Source organism: Oncorhynchus tshawytscha, linkage group LG05, assembly GCF_018296145.1.
Source record: "Oncorhynchus tshawytscha isolate Ot180627B linkage group LG05, Otsh_v2.0, whole genome shotgun sequence".
In the NCBI taxonomy this organism is placed as follows: domain Eukaryota; kingdom Metazoa; phylum Chordata; class Actinopteri; order Salmoniformes; family Salmonidae; genus Oncorhynchus; species Oncorhynchus tshawytscha.
In genome coordinates, this window is record NC_056433.1 from 36124954 (window position 1) to 36144903 (window position 19950).

A 19950-nucleotide genomic window follows, 5' to 3' on the forward strand; every position below is an offset into this window, starting at 1 on the left:
GGAATCCTTTGCAACAAAACTTTAGTTCTGAATAAAATCGATTTAATGAAAAATGTATTTAATATAAACAACAAACCGAGTTGTAAGGGATTTCCTCCTCTTCTTCCGAAGAGGAGAGGCGAAAAGGATCAGAGGACCAATATGCGGCGTGGTAAGTGTCCATGGTTCTTTTAATATGTAAACTTACACATGAACAACTGATACAACAAAACAAGAAACGTGTGAAACCCTAAACAGCCCTATCTGGTGCAAAACACAAAGACAGGAACAATCACCCACAAACACACAGTGACACTCAGGCTACCTAAGTATGATTCTCAATCAGAGACAACTAATGACACCTGCCTCTGATTGAGAACCATACTAGGCCGAAACATAGAAAACCCCAAATCATAGAAAATCAAACATAGACTGCCCACCCAACTCACGCCCTGACCATACTAACTAAATACAAAACACAGGAAATAAAGGTCAGAACGTGACAGTACCCCCAAAGGTGCGGACTCCGGCCGCAAAACCTTGACCTATAGGGGAGGGTCTGGGTGGGCGTCTGTCCGCGGTGGCGGCTCTGGCGCAGGACACGGACCGCACTTCACCATTGTCTTAGTCCGCCTTATTGTCCGCCTCCGTGGCTTTCTCACCATGGCCACCCCTCTCAATGACCCCACTGGACAGAGGGGCAGCTCGGGACAGAGGGGCAGAAGCTCTGGACAGAGGGGCAGAAGCTCTGGACAGAGGGGCAGAAGCTCTGGACAGAGGGGCAGAAGCTCTGGACAGAGGGGCAGAAGCTCTGGACAGAGGGGCAGAAGCTCTGGACAGAGGGGCAGAAGCTCTGGACAGAGGGGCAGAAGCTCTGGCGCCTCTGGACTGAGGGGCTCTGGCGCCTCTGGGCTGACGGGCTCTGGCGCCTCCGACTCCGGCAGCGGCGCCGGACAGGCGGGAGGCTCCGGCAGCAGCGCCGGACAGGCGGGAGGCTCCGGACAGGCGGGAGGCTCCGGCAGTGGCGCCGGACAGGCGGGAGGCTCCGGACAGGCGGGAGGCTCCGGCAGTGGCGCCGGACAGGCGGGAGGCTCCGGCAGTGGCGCCGGACAGGCGGGAGGCTCCGGCAGCGGCGCCGGACAGGCGGGAGGCTCCGGCAGCGGCGCCGGACAGGCGGGAGGCTCCGGACAGGCGGGAGGCTCCGGCAGCGGCGCCGGACAGGCGGGAGGCTCCGGCAGCGGCGCCGGACAGGCGGGACCACCTGCAGGGAGGAGACGGAGAGACAGCCTGGTGCGTGGGGCTGCCACAGGAACCACCAGGCTGGGGAGACCTTCAGGAGGCTTGGTGTTAGGAGGAGGCACCTGAAGGACCGGGCTGTGGGGGAGCACTGGAGCTCTGGTGCGCAACCTTGGCACCACTTCCCCAGGCTGGACAACTACTCTAGCCCAGACCCTCCAGAGTGCAGGCACAGGTTGAACCGGGCTGTGGATAAGCACGGGAGATCTAGTGCTCACTACACGCACCTCTCCCCTAGGCTCCACTCCCACATTTGCCCGGCACGAGCGGAGCGCAGGCAGAGGACGCACTGCACCCTCCCAGCGCCCGGAGACACAGCACGCAGAGCCGGCGCAGGATAACCTGGACCAAAACTGCGTACCGGCGACCAGACCCGCTGAGCAGGCACCATACGCCCTGGCTCAATGCCCACACTCGCGTGACACTTTCGGGGCTGCCCTATAGCGCACCGGGCTATGGACACGCACTGGCGACACCGTGCGCTTAACCGCATAACACGGTGCCTGACCAGTAATGCGCTGCTTATCATAAGCACGAGGAGTGAGCTCAGGTCTGCTACCTGGCTTAGTACCACACCTCGTCTGCCCCCCAAAAAATTTTTGGGGCTGCCTCTCGTACCTGTCGCACTGCCGTGCTGCCTCCTCATATCGCCGCCGCTCAGCTTTCGCTGCCTCCAGCTCTGATTTCGGACGGCGACGTTTCCCAGCCTGTGCCCAGGGTCCCTCTCCGTTCAGTATCTCCTCCCATGTCCAGGAGTCCTGTGATGCTGGCCGCTGTTGTTGCTGCTGCTGCTGCTGTCGTCGCTGCTGTTTACCACGCCGCTTGGTCCGAGTTGGGTGGGTGATTCTGTAAGGGATTTCCTCCTCTTCTTCCGAAGAGGAGAGGCGAAAAGGATCAGAGGACCAATATGCGGCGTGGTAAGTGTCCATGGTTCATTTAATATGTAAACTTACACATGAACAACTGATACAACAAAACAAGAAACGTGTGAAACCCTAAACAGCCCTATCTGGTGCAAAACACAAAGACAGGAACAATCACCCACAAACACACAGTGACACCCAGGCTACCTAAGTATGATTCTCAATCAGAGACAACAAATGACACCTGCCTCTGATTGAGAACCATACTAGGCCGAAACATAGAAAACCCCAAATCATAGAAAATCAAACATAGACTGCCCACCCAACTCACGCCCTGACCATACTAACTAAATACAAAACACAGGAAATAAAGGTCAGAACGTGACACGAGTGTAGATAGTACAATGTTCTGTTGCGCGCTCTGATGATGTATGTTTCATGATGACGTGTTGCGTGATGACCTGCTGCACGTTAGATACTTCTGCACTGTTGGAGCTAGGAACACAAGCATTTCACTACACCCGCAATAACATCTGTATGTGACTAACACAATTTGATTTGATTTGTGTGTGTGCACGGCCACGTGTCAGCCAGCCTGTCTGTCTGTCTATAGATAGAGATAATCACCTTGTATGTTGGCAAAGATCTCAGCCTCCCACTTGTCAAGTAGTTCCTCTTTGTTGTAAAGCTCCTTGTGGGTCTTTGTAGAAAACTAGAAGTTGAGAGAGAGTCAAGCACTGACACCAAACTTGGTTTTAGGCTCATTTAGTGAGGAAACTGTGACACTTTTTACACTCTAGTGTAGAGGCATTTTGACTCTTCTATCACAATGCCAGATAATGCTTGTAGGCGATGTCATGGCGACGTTGGTTATCTAAGTTCCTGCTGTCCTTTCAAATTCAAATCCAAGTGTTTCAGTTGGGCAGTTGGGTTCCTGCAAGAACTCCCACCAACTAAGGAGATTCCTCAATGAACCCCACCTCCTATGGGGTTCTTGGAAGAACCTTTTGGGGGCCATTTTCAGTGCCAAGAACTGTAAGGTTCTTCGTAGAACTTTGAGGATCTTAGAAGAACACTTGTTGACCCCCATTTCTTTTTGTACAGAAGTCATGAGAAAATTGTTTAGGGGGATTAACACTACCATCTGTACTTACTGGTGGTACAGATGCTGTTTCATCCTGTCCTACACTTAAATTGCCCTTTCCTAACGGTTGCGTCTGAAGCCGGGCTTGCAACTCGATCATCCTCACCGTAAGGAGATAGTTCTCCTGCATATTATGAGCAACTGCAATTAGAAAGCCTAATGTTACGTAGCTTTTTATGGCTGGTGGAGGTCCTGTAGATCCACGTCCAGATCAAGTGTCCGGGGAGAGAAAGTTCAGTGAGGACAAAACTAAGACATTGATAAATGTGTTAAATACAGTTTGATTAAATGGTTCTTAAAAGTAAAAAACGAAAAGTTTGGCAAGTTGCCAAGTACTAACGAACAGCGCAACAGAGTCATTGAACACTGATCACTTTAATAATGTTTACATATTGTTTTACCCACTTTATATTTAAGCCTATATACTGTATTCTAGTCATGGCTCATCCTATATAACTACTGCCATACACACCTTTTCTATTATATACTGTCAATACACACAATTCATATACATATATATTCATATTCCAGACTGACATTATTCGTCCTGATATGTGTCATTGGTCATATGTCATAATTTCTTGTTATTTTTTGAAACTTTTGGTTTATGTGTGTATTGTCAATGTGTTGATAGATATTGCTGCTCTGTTGGAGCTAGAAACATAAGCATTTTGCTGCACCTGTGACAACATCCTCAAAACTGTGTAAGCGATTAATAAACATTGATTTGATTTTGATTTGAACATCACCTCACACCTCTCTTATTCTCTCTCTCTCACACACACACACCTCCCCCCGCCATCTCACTCTCTCTCTCTCTCTCGCGCGCGCTCTCTCTCTCTCTCTCTCTCTCTCTCTCTCTCTCTCCCATTACTCTATAATTACTCTATAATTTCAGTTCATGAGCTTTTCACTGGGGACATGACAGGTTATCAGTTTTACCACACGTTCTACTTTCAACGCGTATTCCTATAATAGTAGTATTCTGAGAAGAGTACTCTTCCAATATGTTGTGTTCTAATGGTGTTGAGTCTCACCACTATTCCATAAGAGCATGATGGTGATGATGGTGGTGATATTGGCTGCTTTAACCAAAAGCTATTTTAATGAGGGGATTGGTGAATGTAAGATGAAGGTTATTAACTAACAGGCAGCACGCCCTGAGGAAAGAGGTCAGCCTCAGCATTTCTGTCCCTAAGAAACACATCATGTTCTCAGAAACCCAATCTCATGTTCTCAAACTCAAACCACAATTTAACACCGTTTCAAGAGCTGCACAATGTGCTTGCTGTGTCATTTTGGGAAAACGGAGTAGGATCATGTCAACCCAAAACACTAATCTAAGGTCAGATTGGATGAGGTTAGGATTTAGGGAGTTAGCTGATCCTAGATCTGTGCCTACCTGGAGTGTTTTTGTGTGCTGTCCCTTTTCATTCATGCAACGACTAAATGTAACAGTGGCTCTTCCCATTTCGTTGGATGGTGTACACCATGTATATCCCGTACAGTACGACCAAAAAAACAAACATACAACTTGAACTTGAGCTACATTACTGTTACAAACCTGCAGGGGGCAGAATAACCTAGGCTAGGATCAGGTGAATACCTAGTCAGTTGCACAACTGAATGCCTTCAACTGAAATGTGTCTTCCACATTTAACCCAACCAGAAAGGTGCAGCAGGCTGCCATAATCGACATCCACGTCTTCGGCGCCCGGGGAACAGGGGCAGAATGATCAACTGCCTTGATCAGGGACAGAATGACACATTTTTACCTCGTCAACTCTGGGACTCGATCCAGCAGCTTTTCGGGTCATGTACTGTATGCTACAGCAACACTTGAACGCTGTGGCTGAGCAGGGTTTGAATTCTATAGGGCTCTGGTCAAAAGAAGTACACCATATAGGGAATATGGTGCCATTTGGGATGCATCCTTAGTCTTACTGCGTTATGTGGCCCCTAGAGTTAATCTTCCCCTTACGTGTGTCCCCTGGTTTGATCTTGATGGGCGAGTGGCTCCAGATCTCCTTCTCCACCTGAGACATCCTCTCCCGGGTCGTCTGTTAGGACTTATCCGTAGCACCCACCGTGATCTTGTCCTGGCCCTGCACCCTGTTCTGGACAGTCAAGTCAGTCAAGACAATTATTGTTACCAACAATGACCAGTAGAGGGAGCTAGAGGAGTAAACATCCCCAGGCTACTGAACAGAACAGTAGAGGAAGATGTTGAGCAAGCGTACAGAAGGGTGTGACATACAGGGGTTGAATTGCCCTGCTTAATAACATATCATTACAAGAACACAAAGGCCTGAAGCACCATTACGTATGCTTTATTATGTTTGAAAATGACGTTGGGAGAATGGTTTGTCAAACCTTATAAGCAAATGAAGGGAACTTTATACATAATGTGATCATAATATGTCCTGCTCCTATCAGTACTCTTTTTGTATCAACATCCTTGATCTCTAGTTATGCAAAAGGCTCCTGTAAAGCATCATTTGCAGCCTAATTTGTCCCTCGTTAGATCATTGATACAGTAGGGAGCCATGAAGGAGAGTTGTAAAAAGGGTTATTTGTCCCGGGTCTCAAGGGCCTTTTGACATTGTCTCACAAAAAAAATGGAAGGAACACACTACAGTCCAGAGATTGTTTACTGATACGCTACTACACTCCAGTGTTGTGTGTGTGTGTGTGTGTGTGTGTGTGTGTGTGTGTCTGTGTGTGTGTGTGTGTTCTCTGCTGTGTAAGTCGTGACAGATAAAAAGCCCTCGGTGAGAAAGAGAGAAAGACAAAGATGAGCTTAGAGAGTGGGTGGGAGATATTGGAAGAGAGTTTTATGTGAGTAATTTGCATCGTCATCATTTGGATGAAACCAACAAAACATGTCCAAATTGTGTTTTAGTCTCGTTTGCCAGTGGCCCCTGAGGTACGGTGTGTTGAGGGTGTGAGGGTGTGTGAGACGGTTGTGGAGGAGCTGTTGGGGAGAGTGTGTTAAGGTGTATTTACTGTAGGTGCAAAGCATCAGTGTGTGACAAATGGAGATGAGGGGGCGGAGTAGGAGACACACCTGTGTCAGTATGTACCCACTAGGAATATACAGTATGACAAGAATCCAATATATGACAAGAATTGCATGACCCCAATTTGTATCCAAGCAGGATCTCCCAATAATAGCTGAGAGGAACGGCTTGGAGAGGTGTGTGTGTGTGTGTGTGTGTGTGTGTGTGTGTGTGTGTGTGTGTGTGTGTGTGTGTGTGTGTGTGTGTGCTTGTCTGTGTGTGCGTGCTTGTGTGTGTGTGATGGTCCCAGGGCTGTGGCCAGTGAACCGTAGGCTCTAAAACTGGGCTATAGGCAAGAGTTACCCAGAGGGCAACCTCATTAATCCCCCCTCCATTTCTCCCTCCTTCGCTTCTCTTCCCTCTCTCCCCTCCTTCATTACCTCCAAGGTTAATCGCCCTTATCTCCCAATGAGCCTAATTTTTCATCCCCCCCATCCCCTGTCCTCCCCTCCCCTCACCACCACACCACTCTTGGGCTCCCCTGTCTCCCTGTCCTGCCTGCTCCTCTCCCCTCATTGTCTTGCCTCTACTTTTCTCCTCCCTTTTCCTCTTCCTCCTTCCCCATGCTTTCCCTCCTTCTCACTCCTCTCTCCCAGGGCGTACATTGAGCAGACAGACATACACTGAGAGTGAAAAACATTTCCAATGCTCTTTCCATGACACAGACTGACCAGGTGAATCCAAGTGAAAGCCATGATCCCTTATTGATGTCACTTGTTAAATCAAATCAAATCAAATTGTATTTGTCACATGCTCTGACTACAACAGGTGCTTACTTACACGCCTTCAGCCACAGTACTTAAAAAATCTATAAATAAGTGTTAAGTTAAACATAGATGAGTAGAAAATAGGAAATAAAAGTAACAAGTAATTAAACAACAGCAGTAAAATAACAAGCGCGACTATATACAGGGGGTACCGGTACAGAGTCAATGTGCGGGGGCACCGGTTAGTCAAGGTAATATGTACGTGTAGGTAGAGTTAAAGTGACTATACATAGATTATAAACAGAGAGTAGCAGCAGCGTAAAAGATGGGTCTGGGTAGCCCTTTGATTAGCTGTTCGGGAGTCTTATGGCTTGGGGGTAGAAGCTGTTAAGAAGCCCTTTGAACCTCAACTTGGCTGGCGCTCCGGTACCGCTTGCTGTGTGGTAGCAGAGAGAACAGTCTATGACTAGGGTGTCTGGAGTCTTTGACAATTTTTAGGGCCTTTTTTCTGACACTGACTGGTATAGAGGTTCTGGATGGCAGGAAGCTGGGCCCCAGTGATGTACTGGGCCGTCCGCACTACCCTCTGTAGTGCATTGGAGGTCGGAGGCCGAGCAGTTGCCATACCAGGCAGTGATGCAACCAGTGCTCTCGATGCTGCAGCTGTAGAACCTTTTGAGGATCTGAAGACCCATGCCAAATCGTTTCAGTCTCCTGAAGGGGAATAGGCTTTGTTGTGACCTCTTCACAACTGTCTCAGTGTGTTTGGACCATGATAGTTTGTTGGTGATGTGGACACCAAGTAACTTGCAACTCTCAAATTGTTCCACTACAGCCCCGTCGAAGAGAATGGAGACGTGCCCGGTCCTCCTTTTCCTGTAGTCCACAATCATCTTCTTTGTCTTGATCACGTTGAGGGAGAGGTTGTTGTCCCTGCACCACTCGGCCAGGTTTCTGACCTCTTCCCTATAGGCCAGGGGTGTCAAACTCAAATACCCAGTGGGCCAAAATGTAAAACCTGAACAAAGTCACGGGCCAACATTGAACAAATTAACCTTTTAATATGGACCCAAACAAGTTTTGCTTTAACATTGAATATGGAACAAGCATCGCTTATTACCATACAATATATAATTTAATAGTGGAGACATGCAAAATCGAATTTCAAATGAAAAAACACATCAATGGCATTCATTTATTAAATAAATAAAATTTAAATAAAAATTGTATGCCTCTTTTCTATTTGCAGCCTTCTGATTTAAATACCAAAATAAACTTTTTCCACTGGCTAATAATTTTACAAATAAAATGATAATAAATCAATCAACCATTCAAGCCCATGCCTTGTAGCAAGAAAAAGTGCATAAAGAAAACATTAATTATTGCACACTGGTCTAATCTGATGTGCCCAAGCCAGATACCTGGCATCTCTTCTTGGATGCTAGTTCATCAATATCTGGGCTCAAGCTCTGAGCTGAAGAAATCCTCAGTATCGAGCGAAGATGTTCATCAGTCAGACGTCTCCTGTGAGTTGTTTTGGTCATCTTCATCGAGGAGAAAAGTTGCTCGCATAGATAAGTGCTGCCGAACATGGAGAGCATCTGAGCAGCTTGGGTGCGGAGCTGAGGCATTGTGTCAGGGATGAACAGTGGAAACTGTGCGGCGCCCACAGCATCATACTTTGACTTCAGCGTGTCGTTGCACTGGAGTTCAATCAGCTCCATTTGGATGTTGGTTGGTGCATTTTCCACATCAACTGCGAAGGGATTACTAAGCAGTTCAAACTTGCATTTCTGGGCATCGAAGTCGGCAAATCGCCGGCTAAACTCAGCGGCGAGAACACTGAGTTTTTCAGCAAACTGTGCGCATGGGAACACGGCGGTAGAGATCTGCGCTTTTATGGATTGGCAGCAGGGAAAATGGCAAGGGTTTCCTTGCAGCATCTGATTCTCCCACAGGCACAGTTTAGTTTTGAAGGCCCTCACTGCAGCGTACATGTCTGTGATGATGCGCCCCGCCCCTGAAGCTGCAGGTTCAGCGCATCGAGATGGCTCGAGATGTCACAGAGAAAGGCTAGCTCACACAGGAACAGCTCGAAACATCTGTTCAGTACTTTTCCTCTGCTTAGCCATCTCACCTCTGTGTGATACGGCACGTCTGCGTATTCCGAACCACACTCCTCCAGAAAAGATTTAAACTGGCGGTGATTTAGACCTTTGGCTCTTATAAAGTTAACTACCTGTGTTACTGTGGTCATAACATGTTCCATCTTTAGGGCTTTGGCACACAGTGCTTCCTGATGTATGATGCAGTGGTAAACAGTTAGCTCACCTGCACAGTTCTCTTCCCGCATCTTCTCCCGAACCATGCCCACCAGTCCACTCTTTTTACCGCACATCGCTGGCGCACCATCTGTCGTTGATCCAACGAGTTTATCCCACGGCAGCTTTATTTCAGTTACACATTTGGAAACCTCCTCAAAGATTTGCTTTCCTGGGGTTGTGCCATGCATTGATTTGAATCCTAATAGCTCCTCCGTAACACACAGATTTGAGTCCACTCCACGGATGAAGACTGACAGCTGAGCAGTATCAGATGCGTCGCAGCTCTCATCCATAGCGAGGGAGAACGCAACAAAATCTTTTCCCTTTTCCATCAGCTGGTCATACAGATTGGTGGCAAGATCACATGTGCGATCAGCTACTGTGTTCCTGCTCAGGCTCACGTTTGAAAATGCTTGTTTTTTCTCTGGGCATACGAGGTCACAAACCTTCATCATGCACTTTTTCATGAACTCTCCCTCATTAAAGGGCCGGGCTGATTTTGCGATCTCTGCTGCCACTATATAACTAGCCTTTACAGCAGCCTCGCTTTGTGATGTGGCTTTTTAAACATATTCTGTTGTGAAACCAAACTTCTTTTCATCTCCTCTACTTTCTGGCTCCTTTGAGTCATGTCCAGGTCCTTGTATTTGTCATGGTGTTTCGTTTCATAGTGTCGTCTAATGTTGTACTCCTTACTTACAGCCACGTTGACTCCACAAACAAGACAAACAGGTTTGTCTTTTACATATGTAAACAGATATTCTGCCTCCCACTTGTCCAGAAAGCTCCTGTTTTCTGCCTTTCTTTTCGCCATTTTTGGGAAGGGTTAGCTCGCTGACAGTTGTAGCGTCTATGTTGCTATGACTACTGTCACAGAGGAGAGAGCGTTTCTGGGTCCTGTCCTGATTGGCGCGCGAAAACAGCAGAGCATTATGGGATTCGTAGTATTAGTGGTCAATGCGCTGTATAATACCGGCGGAGCTCTAGTAGTAATTTGGTATGGTCTCGCGGGCCAAATATAATTACCCCGCAGGCCAAATTTGGCCCACGGGCCAGAGTTTGACACCCGTGCTATAGGCTGTCTCATCGTTGTCGGTGACCAGGCCTACCACTGTTGTGTCATCAGCAAACTTGATGATGGTGTTGGAGTTGTGCTTGGCCATGCAGTCATGAGTGAACAGGGAGTACAGGAGGGGACTGAGCAAGCACCCCTGAGGGGCCCCAGTGTTGAGGATCACCGTGGCGGATGTGTTGTTCCCTATCCTTACCACCTGGGGGCGGCCCATAAGGAAGTCCAGGATCCAGTTGCAGAGGGAGGTGTTTAGTCCCAAGCTCCTTAGCTTAGTGATGAGCTTTGAGGGCACTATGATGTTGAATGCTGAGCTGTAGTCAATGAATAACATTCTCACATAGGTGTTCCTTTTGTCCAGGTGGGAAAGGGCAATGTTGAGTGCAATAGAGATTGTATAATCTGTGGATCTGTTAGGGCGGTATGCAATTTGGAGTGGGTCTAGGGTTTCTGGGATAATGGTGTTGATGTGAGCTTTGACCAGCCTTTCAAAGCACTTCATGGCAACAGATGTGAGTGCTACGGGTCGATAGTCATTTAGGCAGGTTACCTTAGTATTCTTGGGCACAGAGACAATGGTTGTCTGCTTGAAACATGTTGGTATTACAGACTCAGACATGTTGAAAATGTCAGTGATGGCACTTGCCAGTTGGTCAGTGAATGCTCGGAGTACACGTCCTGGTAATCCGTCTGGCCCTGCGGCCTTGTGAATGTTGACCTGTTTAAAGGTCTTACTCACATCGGCTACAGAGAGCGTGATCACGCAGTTGTCCGGCACAGCTGGTGCTCTCATGCATGTGTCAGTGTTACTTGCCTCGAAGCGAGCATAGAAGTAATTTAGCTTGTCTGGTAGGTTTGTGTCACTGGGCAGCTCGTGGGTGTGCTAACCTTTGTTGTCTGTAATAGTTTGCAAGCCCTGCTACATCCGACAAGCATCGGAGCCGGTGTAGTACGATTCAACCTTAGTCCTGTATTGACGCTTTGCCTGTTTGATGGTTCGTCGGAGGGCATAGAGGGATGTCTTATCAGCTTCCGGCTTAGAGTTCTGCTCCCTGAAAGCGGCAGCCCTACCCTTTCGCTCAGTGCGAATGTTGCCTGTAATCCACTGCTTCTGGTTGGGGTATGTACGTACGGTCACTGTGGGGATGATGTCATCAATGCACTTATTGATGAAGCCAGTGACTGATGTGGTGTACTCCTCAATGCAACCGGAAGAATCCCAGAACACATTCCAGTCTGTGCTAGCAAAACAGTCCTGTAGCTTACCATCTGCTTCATCTGACCACTTTCTTATTGACAGAGTCACTGGTGCTTACCGCTTTAGTTTTTGCTTGTAAGCAGGAATCAGGAGGATAGAATTATAGTCAGATTTGCCAAATGGAGGGCGGGGGAGAGCTTTGTACGCGTCTCTGTGTTTTGGAGTAAAGGTGGTCTAGAGTTTTTTTCCCCTCTGGTTACACATTTAACATGCTGATAGAAATTAGGTAAAACTGATTTGAGTTTCCCTGAATTAAAGTCCCCGGCCACTAGGAGCACCGCCTCTGGATGAGTGTTTTTCTGTTTGCTTATGTCCGTATACAGATCATTGAGTGCGGTCTTCATGCCAGCATCGGTCTGCGGTGGTATATAGACAGCTGCGAAAAATATAGATGTAAACTCTCTTGGTAAATAGTGTGGTCTACAGCTTATCATGAGATACTCTACCTTAGGCAAGCAAATCCTCAAGACTTCCTTAGATTTCGTGCACCAGCAGTTGCCTACATATATACATAGGCCTCCGCCCCTTGTCTTTACCAGAGGTCACTGTTCTATCCTGTCGAAAAAGCTTAAAACCCGCCAGCTGTATGTTAATCATGTTGTCGTTCAGCCACGACTCGGTGAAACATAAGATATTACAAAATACAAAATAAGTTTCAAATGACGCAAAAAAACATACACAATAGCAGAATTTGTGACGGGATTGTAAAACATATCCTTCGTTGCCATTCCACTCAAAAATCCACCTCAACCAGTCTAGATGAAGTGGAGACAGGTTAAAGAGGCAATTGAGGCAATTGAGACATGGATTGTGTATTTGTGCCATCCAGAGAGTGAATGGGAAAGACAAAAGATTCAAGTGCCTTTGAACAGGGTATAGTAGTAGGTGCCAGGCACACCAGTTTGAGTGTGTCAAGAACTCCAACGCTGCTGGGTTTTAATGCTCAACAGCTTCCCGTGTGTATCAAGAATGGTCCACCACCCAAAGGACACCCAGACAACTTGACACAACTGTGGGAAGCATTGGAGTCAACATGGGCCAGCATCCCTATGGAACGCTTTCGACGCCTTGTAGAGTTTGAGGCTGTTCTGAGCGCAAAAGGGAGCACAGCATAAAGTACACAGCAAAAAGACTAGATCTCCTCTCCTCCTTCTGCCTTACCCTCTCCCCTCTGCCCTTCTTCTCTACCAGTGCTTACCTTGAGCAGACAGATGGACAGACAGACACAGAGAAACATACATTTATACAGACAGTGGGATAGAGACTAGATCTATTACAACTTCTCACCGGCGGATGGGCCAGAGTCTCGGCACTCTGAAATATGGCTGGTGTCACCACCGAGACACTGTGAATAACCAAGAAGGGAGAGAGAGAGAGAGAGAGAGAGAGAGAGAGAGAGAGAGAGAGAGAGAGAGAGAGAGAGAGGTACTCCAAACTATCAGCCCTTAATTCAAAATAATGGGAAGATATCCAGCACCGACTTTACGTGATGTCGGGACGCTTGACAGTGATCTGGCACACAATTAACCTTGCGTGTGTCTCTCTCTTGCTTTCTCTCTCTCACTCTCTCTCGCCCTCTCTCTTTCCTCTCTCTCTCTCTCTCTCTCTCTGTCTCCTATACAGAGGTTATGGATTTTCAACCAAACAAGGTTAATGTTTTATTAAATAATTGACACTCTCCAGTGCTCCCTGCCAATTGAATTAGTGAGTGTTCATGATTTACATTCAGCCTTCCCAAATTACACATTGAACTCCTGAATTTGAATTTCAATTAATCTCTTGAATTGAAAATAAATTGATTCTAAAGGTTCTGTACCAAACGTTATGTATTTCTAACAGATTTCAGACACAACCCCTACAGTCTGGGACGTACAGAGCAATGAAAAATATTTACCCCCTTTCTAATTTTCTTAATTTTTGCATATTTTTGATACTGAATGTTGTCAGATCTGCAACCAAAACCGAATATTAGATAAAGGGAACCTGAGTGAACAAATAACACAACAATTACATACTTATTTCATTTCTTTCATAAACAAAGTTATGCAACACTCAATTCCGCTGTGTGAAAAGGTAATTGCCCCCTTACACTCAATAACTGGTTGTGCCACCTTTAGCTGCAATGACGCCAACCAATCACTTCCTGTAGTTGTTGATCAGTCACCAGTAATCAGTCGCTGTGGAGGAATTTTGGCCCACTCTTCCGTTTCAAGTCCTGCTACAACATCTCAATTGGGAATAGGTCTGGACTTTGACTATGCCATTCCATAACTTCAAATTTGTTGCTTTTTAGCCATTTTCATGTAGACTTGATTGTGTGTTTTGGATCATTGTCTTGCTGCATGACCCAGCTGCGCTTTAGCTTCAGCTCACAGATGGATGGTCTGACATTCTCCTGTAGTATTCTCTGATACAGAGCAGAATCCATGGTAGAGAGAGAGATAGAGAGAGAGAGAGAGAGAGAGAGAGAGAGAGAGAGAGAGAGAGAGAGAGAGAGAAAAAAGCTGTGCCATCCTCTGTTGCCCTAACCCTCATGTTAACCTCACATTGTTTTGATCCTCTGGAGGCAGAGACACACAGGGCTTTGATTCCCCTCACAGAGATCTGCACACACCGCGACCGTACACACGCCACACACACACGCAGCCCTCTCTGCCGTGTAAAGAGCTTACCGTGGGTAGGAGAGGATGAGCAATGCTGCTGTTGTTTCAGCTGCATTAGGGGTTTGAAGCAGCAGTGTGTGGTGTGTGTGTGTGGTGTGGGTGTGTGTGCGTGTGTGTGCGTGCCTGCGGAGGCGCATGTGTGTGTGCAACTGTGCGTGTGTGCGCGCGCGTGTGTGTGTGCGTGTGTGTGTGTGCGTGTGTGTGTGTTTGTGTGTGTGTGTGTGTAAGCGGGGTGTAAATGCAGTGCACCAAATGTCACGATTATTCATGTGAAAAAGAAAAGGAGAGCTGCACACTCTAGGAGCTCAGAAGCAACTAATTGAGTAACCTAATAACTAACATTTTGAAATGTTTTACTAATGTTAGCTAGGTGGCTAACGTTAGGTGGGCTAGGGATTAGGGTTTAAGGTTAAGGTAAAGGTTAGTGTTAGGGATTAAGTTAAAGGGTTAAGGTTAGGGTTAGGGGAAGGGTTAGATAACATGCTAAGTAGTTGCAAAGTAGCTAAAAAGTTGTAAAGTTGTAAAGTTGCTAATTGGCTCAAACTCGAAAGTTGTTTGCGATGCGATTTGAGCACGCAACCTTTGAATTCATAAACGTTTGTGTTATATGCATGCCCATCCACCACGACTAACCAGCCTAATTTCATTTTTGCCTTAATTAAGTAATATTCTGTCTTAAGTAACCATGCTAAATGTAACATATCGTACTCATTTGAGTGTCCTGGACATATGTTTACTATGTTACGTCTAGTCTATTAGACCAGGCTGTGTGGAGATGCCTATTGTTGCTATAAGAGAAGTATCTCATTTTAATTTTCTCACAAAACACATAATACACATCACCTCAGAGGAATGTTACTCAATGGAACAATTTCTATTCATATTTCCATTGATAGTACAGATATTTCCTTTGTATCATCATGGCTACTTATTATCCATCTACTGTGCATGGGCAGGTAGTTCCCTTCATAGAAATATAATTACTAGAATGGACGTTCCCATTCCATTCTATTTCTATGGTTCCCTCACTGCGATGCGTAGCTACAGCACGTTAACTGTGTCCATCTACTGTGCATGGGCAGGTAGTTACTTTCATAGAAATATAATTACTAGAATGGATCTTCCTATTCCATTCTATTTCTATGGTTCCCTCACTGTGATGCGTAGCTACAGTACGTTAACTGTGTGTTTACTGTCTGTTCCCCAGACCATCGTTCGAGGGAACCGGCCCCCGAAGGACACGTCCATCAATGGTCTCCTGGAGGAGTTCGACAGCATCTCTGTGACACGTTCCAACTCCCTGCGTAAAGAGAGCCCTACGGGCCCCCACCAGGCCGGGTCCGGGGCCCCCAAACCCCCTCCCACCACCCTCCACACCCCCACCCCAACGCCCCTGAGGAGAACGGCTTCAGCCACTACTACTCCCGCTACTCCTGTGACCTGGACACCTCCAGTAGGGACTTCTCTCTGGAGCCCTACAGGAAGGACGGTAAAGGCTTCGCTCTAGATGGGGACTGGGCCGTGGGGAGACACTACCGCTTCCCCAAACAGAACGGCCACCTCACCCACGCCACCCGCGTCCCCTTCTACCCCGACGCCATGCCTCAGAAGACCGATTACGCCAAGCTGCCTCCGGACTACCACACGTACTTGGAGAGCAAGGTGGCGGGGGCGCGCTTGGCCGACGAGGTGGGATCTGGGTCCGGGGTGGGAAGCGCAGGGGGGTCTGCCGGGTCCACGACAGGGGGGTACTACCGGGCGTCCGTAGGCGGTTCGTCCAGTCAGGACTACCGGGATGCGTCGATGGTGGGGACACCGTCGCGAGCCTCGCTGCACAGCGAGCAAATCAACTACCCAGATAGCGAGTGGAGCTACAGCGGCATGTCCAGAGACGAGTACGAGAAGAGGCCTAAGTCGTCGTACGTGATGCAGACCAGCCCCACGCCGGCCATCCGACAGCGCTCCAGGTCGGGGTCCGGCCTCCAGGAGCCCAACGTGCCCTATGGGGCCAGCGGGGCTTTTAAGAGTCCCCCTCAGACACACCCCTACAGCTCCTACACCTACCCACGCCTCTCAGAGACTCTCACCAACTCACAGGCCATGGCCAAGGTACGTCTGGGCTGGTGTGTTTATTTTCTCTGTAATCTGAGTCGGGAAATGTTATTGCCAAGGAAAGACACATCCAGTATGTTAGCAGTGTATTATTTTCTACTATTTTCAAGATACTTTTCCAAATAGTCCAGTTTTGATAATAATTTAAATCAGGTGATACTTCGTAAAGTATTCAGATCCATTGACTTTATGCACATTTTGTTAGGTTACAGCCTTATTCTAAAATGTATTACATTTGTTTTTTTCCCTCATCAATCTCTACACACAAAACCCGATAGTGACAAAGCAAAACAGGTTTTTATGATTTTGTATTTATTTATTAAAAATAAAAAAACAGATATATCACATTTCCATATGTTACATACACCTTTGGAAGCTTCAAGGTCTTGGTGAAGTGCACCAGTCCCTCCTGCAGCAAAGCACCCCCACAACATGATGCTGCCACCCCCGTGCTTCACGGTTGGGATGGTGTTCTTGCAAGTCTCCCCGTTTTTCCTCAAAACATAACGATGGTCATTATGACCAAACAGTTCTATTTTTGTTTCATCAGACTAGAGGACATTTCTCCCAAATGTACGATCTTTGTCCCCATGTGCAGTGGCAAACCGTAGTCTGGCTTATTTATGGCTGTTTTGGAGCCAGTGGGTTCTTCCTTGCTGAGCAGCCTTTCAAGTTATGTCGATATAGGACTCGTTTCACTGTGGATATAGATACTTTTGAACCTGTTTCCTTCAGCATCATCACAAGGTCCTTTGCTGTTGTTCTGGGATTGATTTGCACATTTCGCACAAAAGTACGTTCATCTTTGGAGACAGAACGCGTCTCCTTCCTGAGCGGTATGACGGTACCGTGGTGTTTATACTTGCGTACTATTGTTTGTACAGATGAATGTGGTACCTTCAGGCATTTGGAAATTGCTCCCAAGGATGAACCAAACTTGTGGAGGTCTACAATTTTTTTCTGAGGTCTTGGCTGATTTCTTTTGATTTTCCCATGATGTCAAGCAAAGAGGCACTGAATTTGAAGGTAGGACTCAAATGATGTCAATTAGCCTCAGAAGCATCAGAAGCTAAAGGCACAGTCAGCTTCATGTATGTAAACTTCTGACCCACTGGAATTGTGATGCAGTGAATTATAAGTGAAATAATCTGTCTGTAAACAATTGTTGGAAGAATTACTTGTGTCATGCACAAAGTAGATGTCCTAACCGACTTGACAAAACCATAGTTTGTTAACAAGAAATGGTGGTTGAGTGGTTGAAAAACGAGTTTAATGACTCCAACCTAAGTGTATGTAAACTTCCGACTTCAACTGTATGTAAATAAGGTATTCCTGTTTTTAAGTTTAATACATTTTGCAAACATTTCTAAAAACCTGTTTTCAATTTGTCACTATGTGGTATTGTGTGTAGATTGCTGAGGATTGTTTTTTATTCAATCAATTTTAAAATAAGGCTGCAGCGTAACAAAATGTGGAAAACGTCAAGGGGTCTGAATACTTTCCGAAGGCCCTGAAAGAGCTAGGCAGCATTTCTCTCTGAAGTACCTAATAAACTGGAAGGTGCAAATGTTGAATGTGCATACGCTGAGCTATAGTAGCCTTTTTCCACGACACTGGAATGACAGCCCTTTCTGACAAACCCATTGAAACCACTGCAGAGAACATTACACAGATGCATTAGCCTCCCATGTATCCACCCCTTCCCGGTTTAAAGAGATGATGCAGTGTTATCTCCCCAGTTGCATCTCTCCTTTCTCCTCTTCCCTCGCTCCTCTCTTTTACCCAATCTACTTTCCTCTCCTCCTCTCCCCTCCCCTCCCCTCCCCCTCTTTACTTCTCCCTTCCCTCTTCTCGTCCCCCCCTCTTCTCATCTACCCCTATCCTCTCCTTTCCTTCCTCCCCATTTCTCCTCCCTCTCTCCTCTCCTCTCCTCCTCACCTCTGTGTGATGGATCTAGTGTCAGTAGTTAATCTACTGTTCCCCAGCGGAGGAAGGCTCTGCCACAGACACAGAATTGCCTTTACAGAAGCCGCGCTAGAATCAATGAACGCCACAACACTGGGCCGTTGTCAAGCCGATAACACAGTCCAAACGGGAGTGGGAGAGGGGGAGGGTGAGGGGAGACATTTGGACGAGAGGAGGAAGACGAGATAAACTGGCGTCAGTCCAATACCACAGTCCAAACGGGGGTGGGAGAGGGGGAGGGAAGGGGAGACATTTGGACGAGAGGAGGAATACGAGATAAACTGGCATCAGTCCAATACCACAGTTCATCTGAGAGAGAGGGATGGGGGGGGGACTGAGAGAGAAGGACATGAAGGAGAGAGGGGCCGGGGGAGAGGAGCGAGAGAGAAGTCTTCTATTTGAGCGCTAAGACTATCTTGTGCCATCACTCCTTACTCTTTGACCTGCAACTGCAGATATACTGCGGACAGACACATTCCTATAGATTAGAGAAGAGCTGCGTGGAGTGGAATTATAATCGGGAGCGTAGTCTCTTTCAAAGTAACTGGGAAAACAGAAGGTTTCACTGATTGCTTTTGTTTTCTAGAGGAGAAGACACACTTCTGAGAACATCTAGAGATCATTTTTTATTTATATTTTATTATACCTTTATTTAACTAGGCAAGTCAGTTAAGAAGAAATTCATATTTTCAACGACGGCCTAGGAACACTGGGTTAACTGCCTTGTTCAGGGGCAGAATGACAGATAGTGTGTGTGTGAAGTGTACGAGGCCCAAGCAAATAAATACCACTCTGCAATTGCAGTCCCCTATATCAGCTTCAGTTAGGCGCCAGTGGAGCGACACACAGAGAGCTGGACAGGTGACTTGCAGGTCTAGACCTCATGGAGATGCCATAATAATCAACCATCTACTGCAGTGTTCTTCCCCCCTGCTAGTCTTGGTCCTGTATGAGCTGCAGTAGCATGTGTATGCAAGGTTTCTGATCAAACCAGGACTAACACCACTCTTTTAGCGACAACAACAACAACAAAAAGGCTTGATGATTTGTTAATAAACCAGGTGTGTTAGTGCTGGGCTAAAACAAAAGTGTGCACACCATCCCTCTCCGAGAGCAGGGTTGAAGAACATCATGGGTTTGGGAAGTTGTGCATGTGCAGATCGTGTGTCATTTGTTGCCTCTGCCCGGACAAACGCCTGTGTGATAATCGGAAGGTGAATAGCAAGCGGACATCCCGGCGCTGAAACAGTGACCTTTCATTGAACTGTGCAGAGGAATGAGCCGTTGAACGTCCCCGTCCCCATCTCCCTCAGTCACCGACTCTCTGTCTGATCGTTACGTGTAGCTATTATACACCAACACGAGAACTGTTTATCCATCTGTTTTCTTTTGTCGAACCATGTACGATATTCAGAACACAAACAAACAGAGGGCAAGAACAAAATGTGTTACACTGATACGACACTGAGTGTACAAAACATTACGAACACCTTCCTATTGAGTTGTTTCAA

At 46.9% G+C, this 19950-nt stretch overlaps 1 protein-coding gene across 1 annotated transcript in view; it reads left to right on the forward strand.

Moving 5' to 3' along the window:
- The window catches only part of LOC112250569 (serine/threonine-protein kinase PAK 5), a 79118-nt gene that overhangs the window by 40698 nt on the left and 18470 nt on the right, over nt 1-19950 (forward strand). Inside the window, 2 exon segments of the mRNA XM_042321852.1 lie at nt 15570-15704; nt 15707-16471. Coding sequence (XP_042177786.1) covers nt 15570-15704; nt 15707-16471 — 900 coding nt within the window.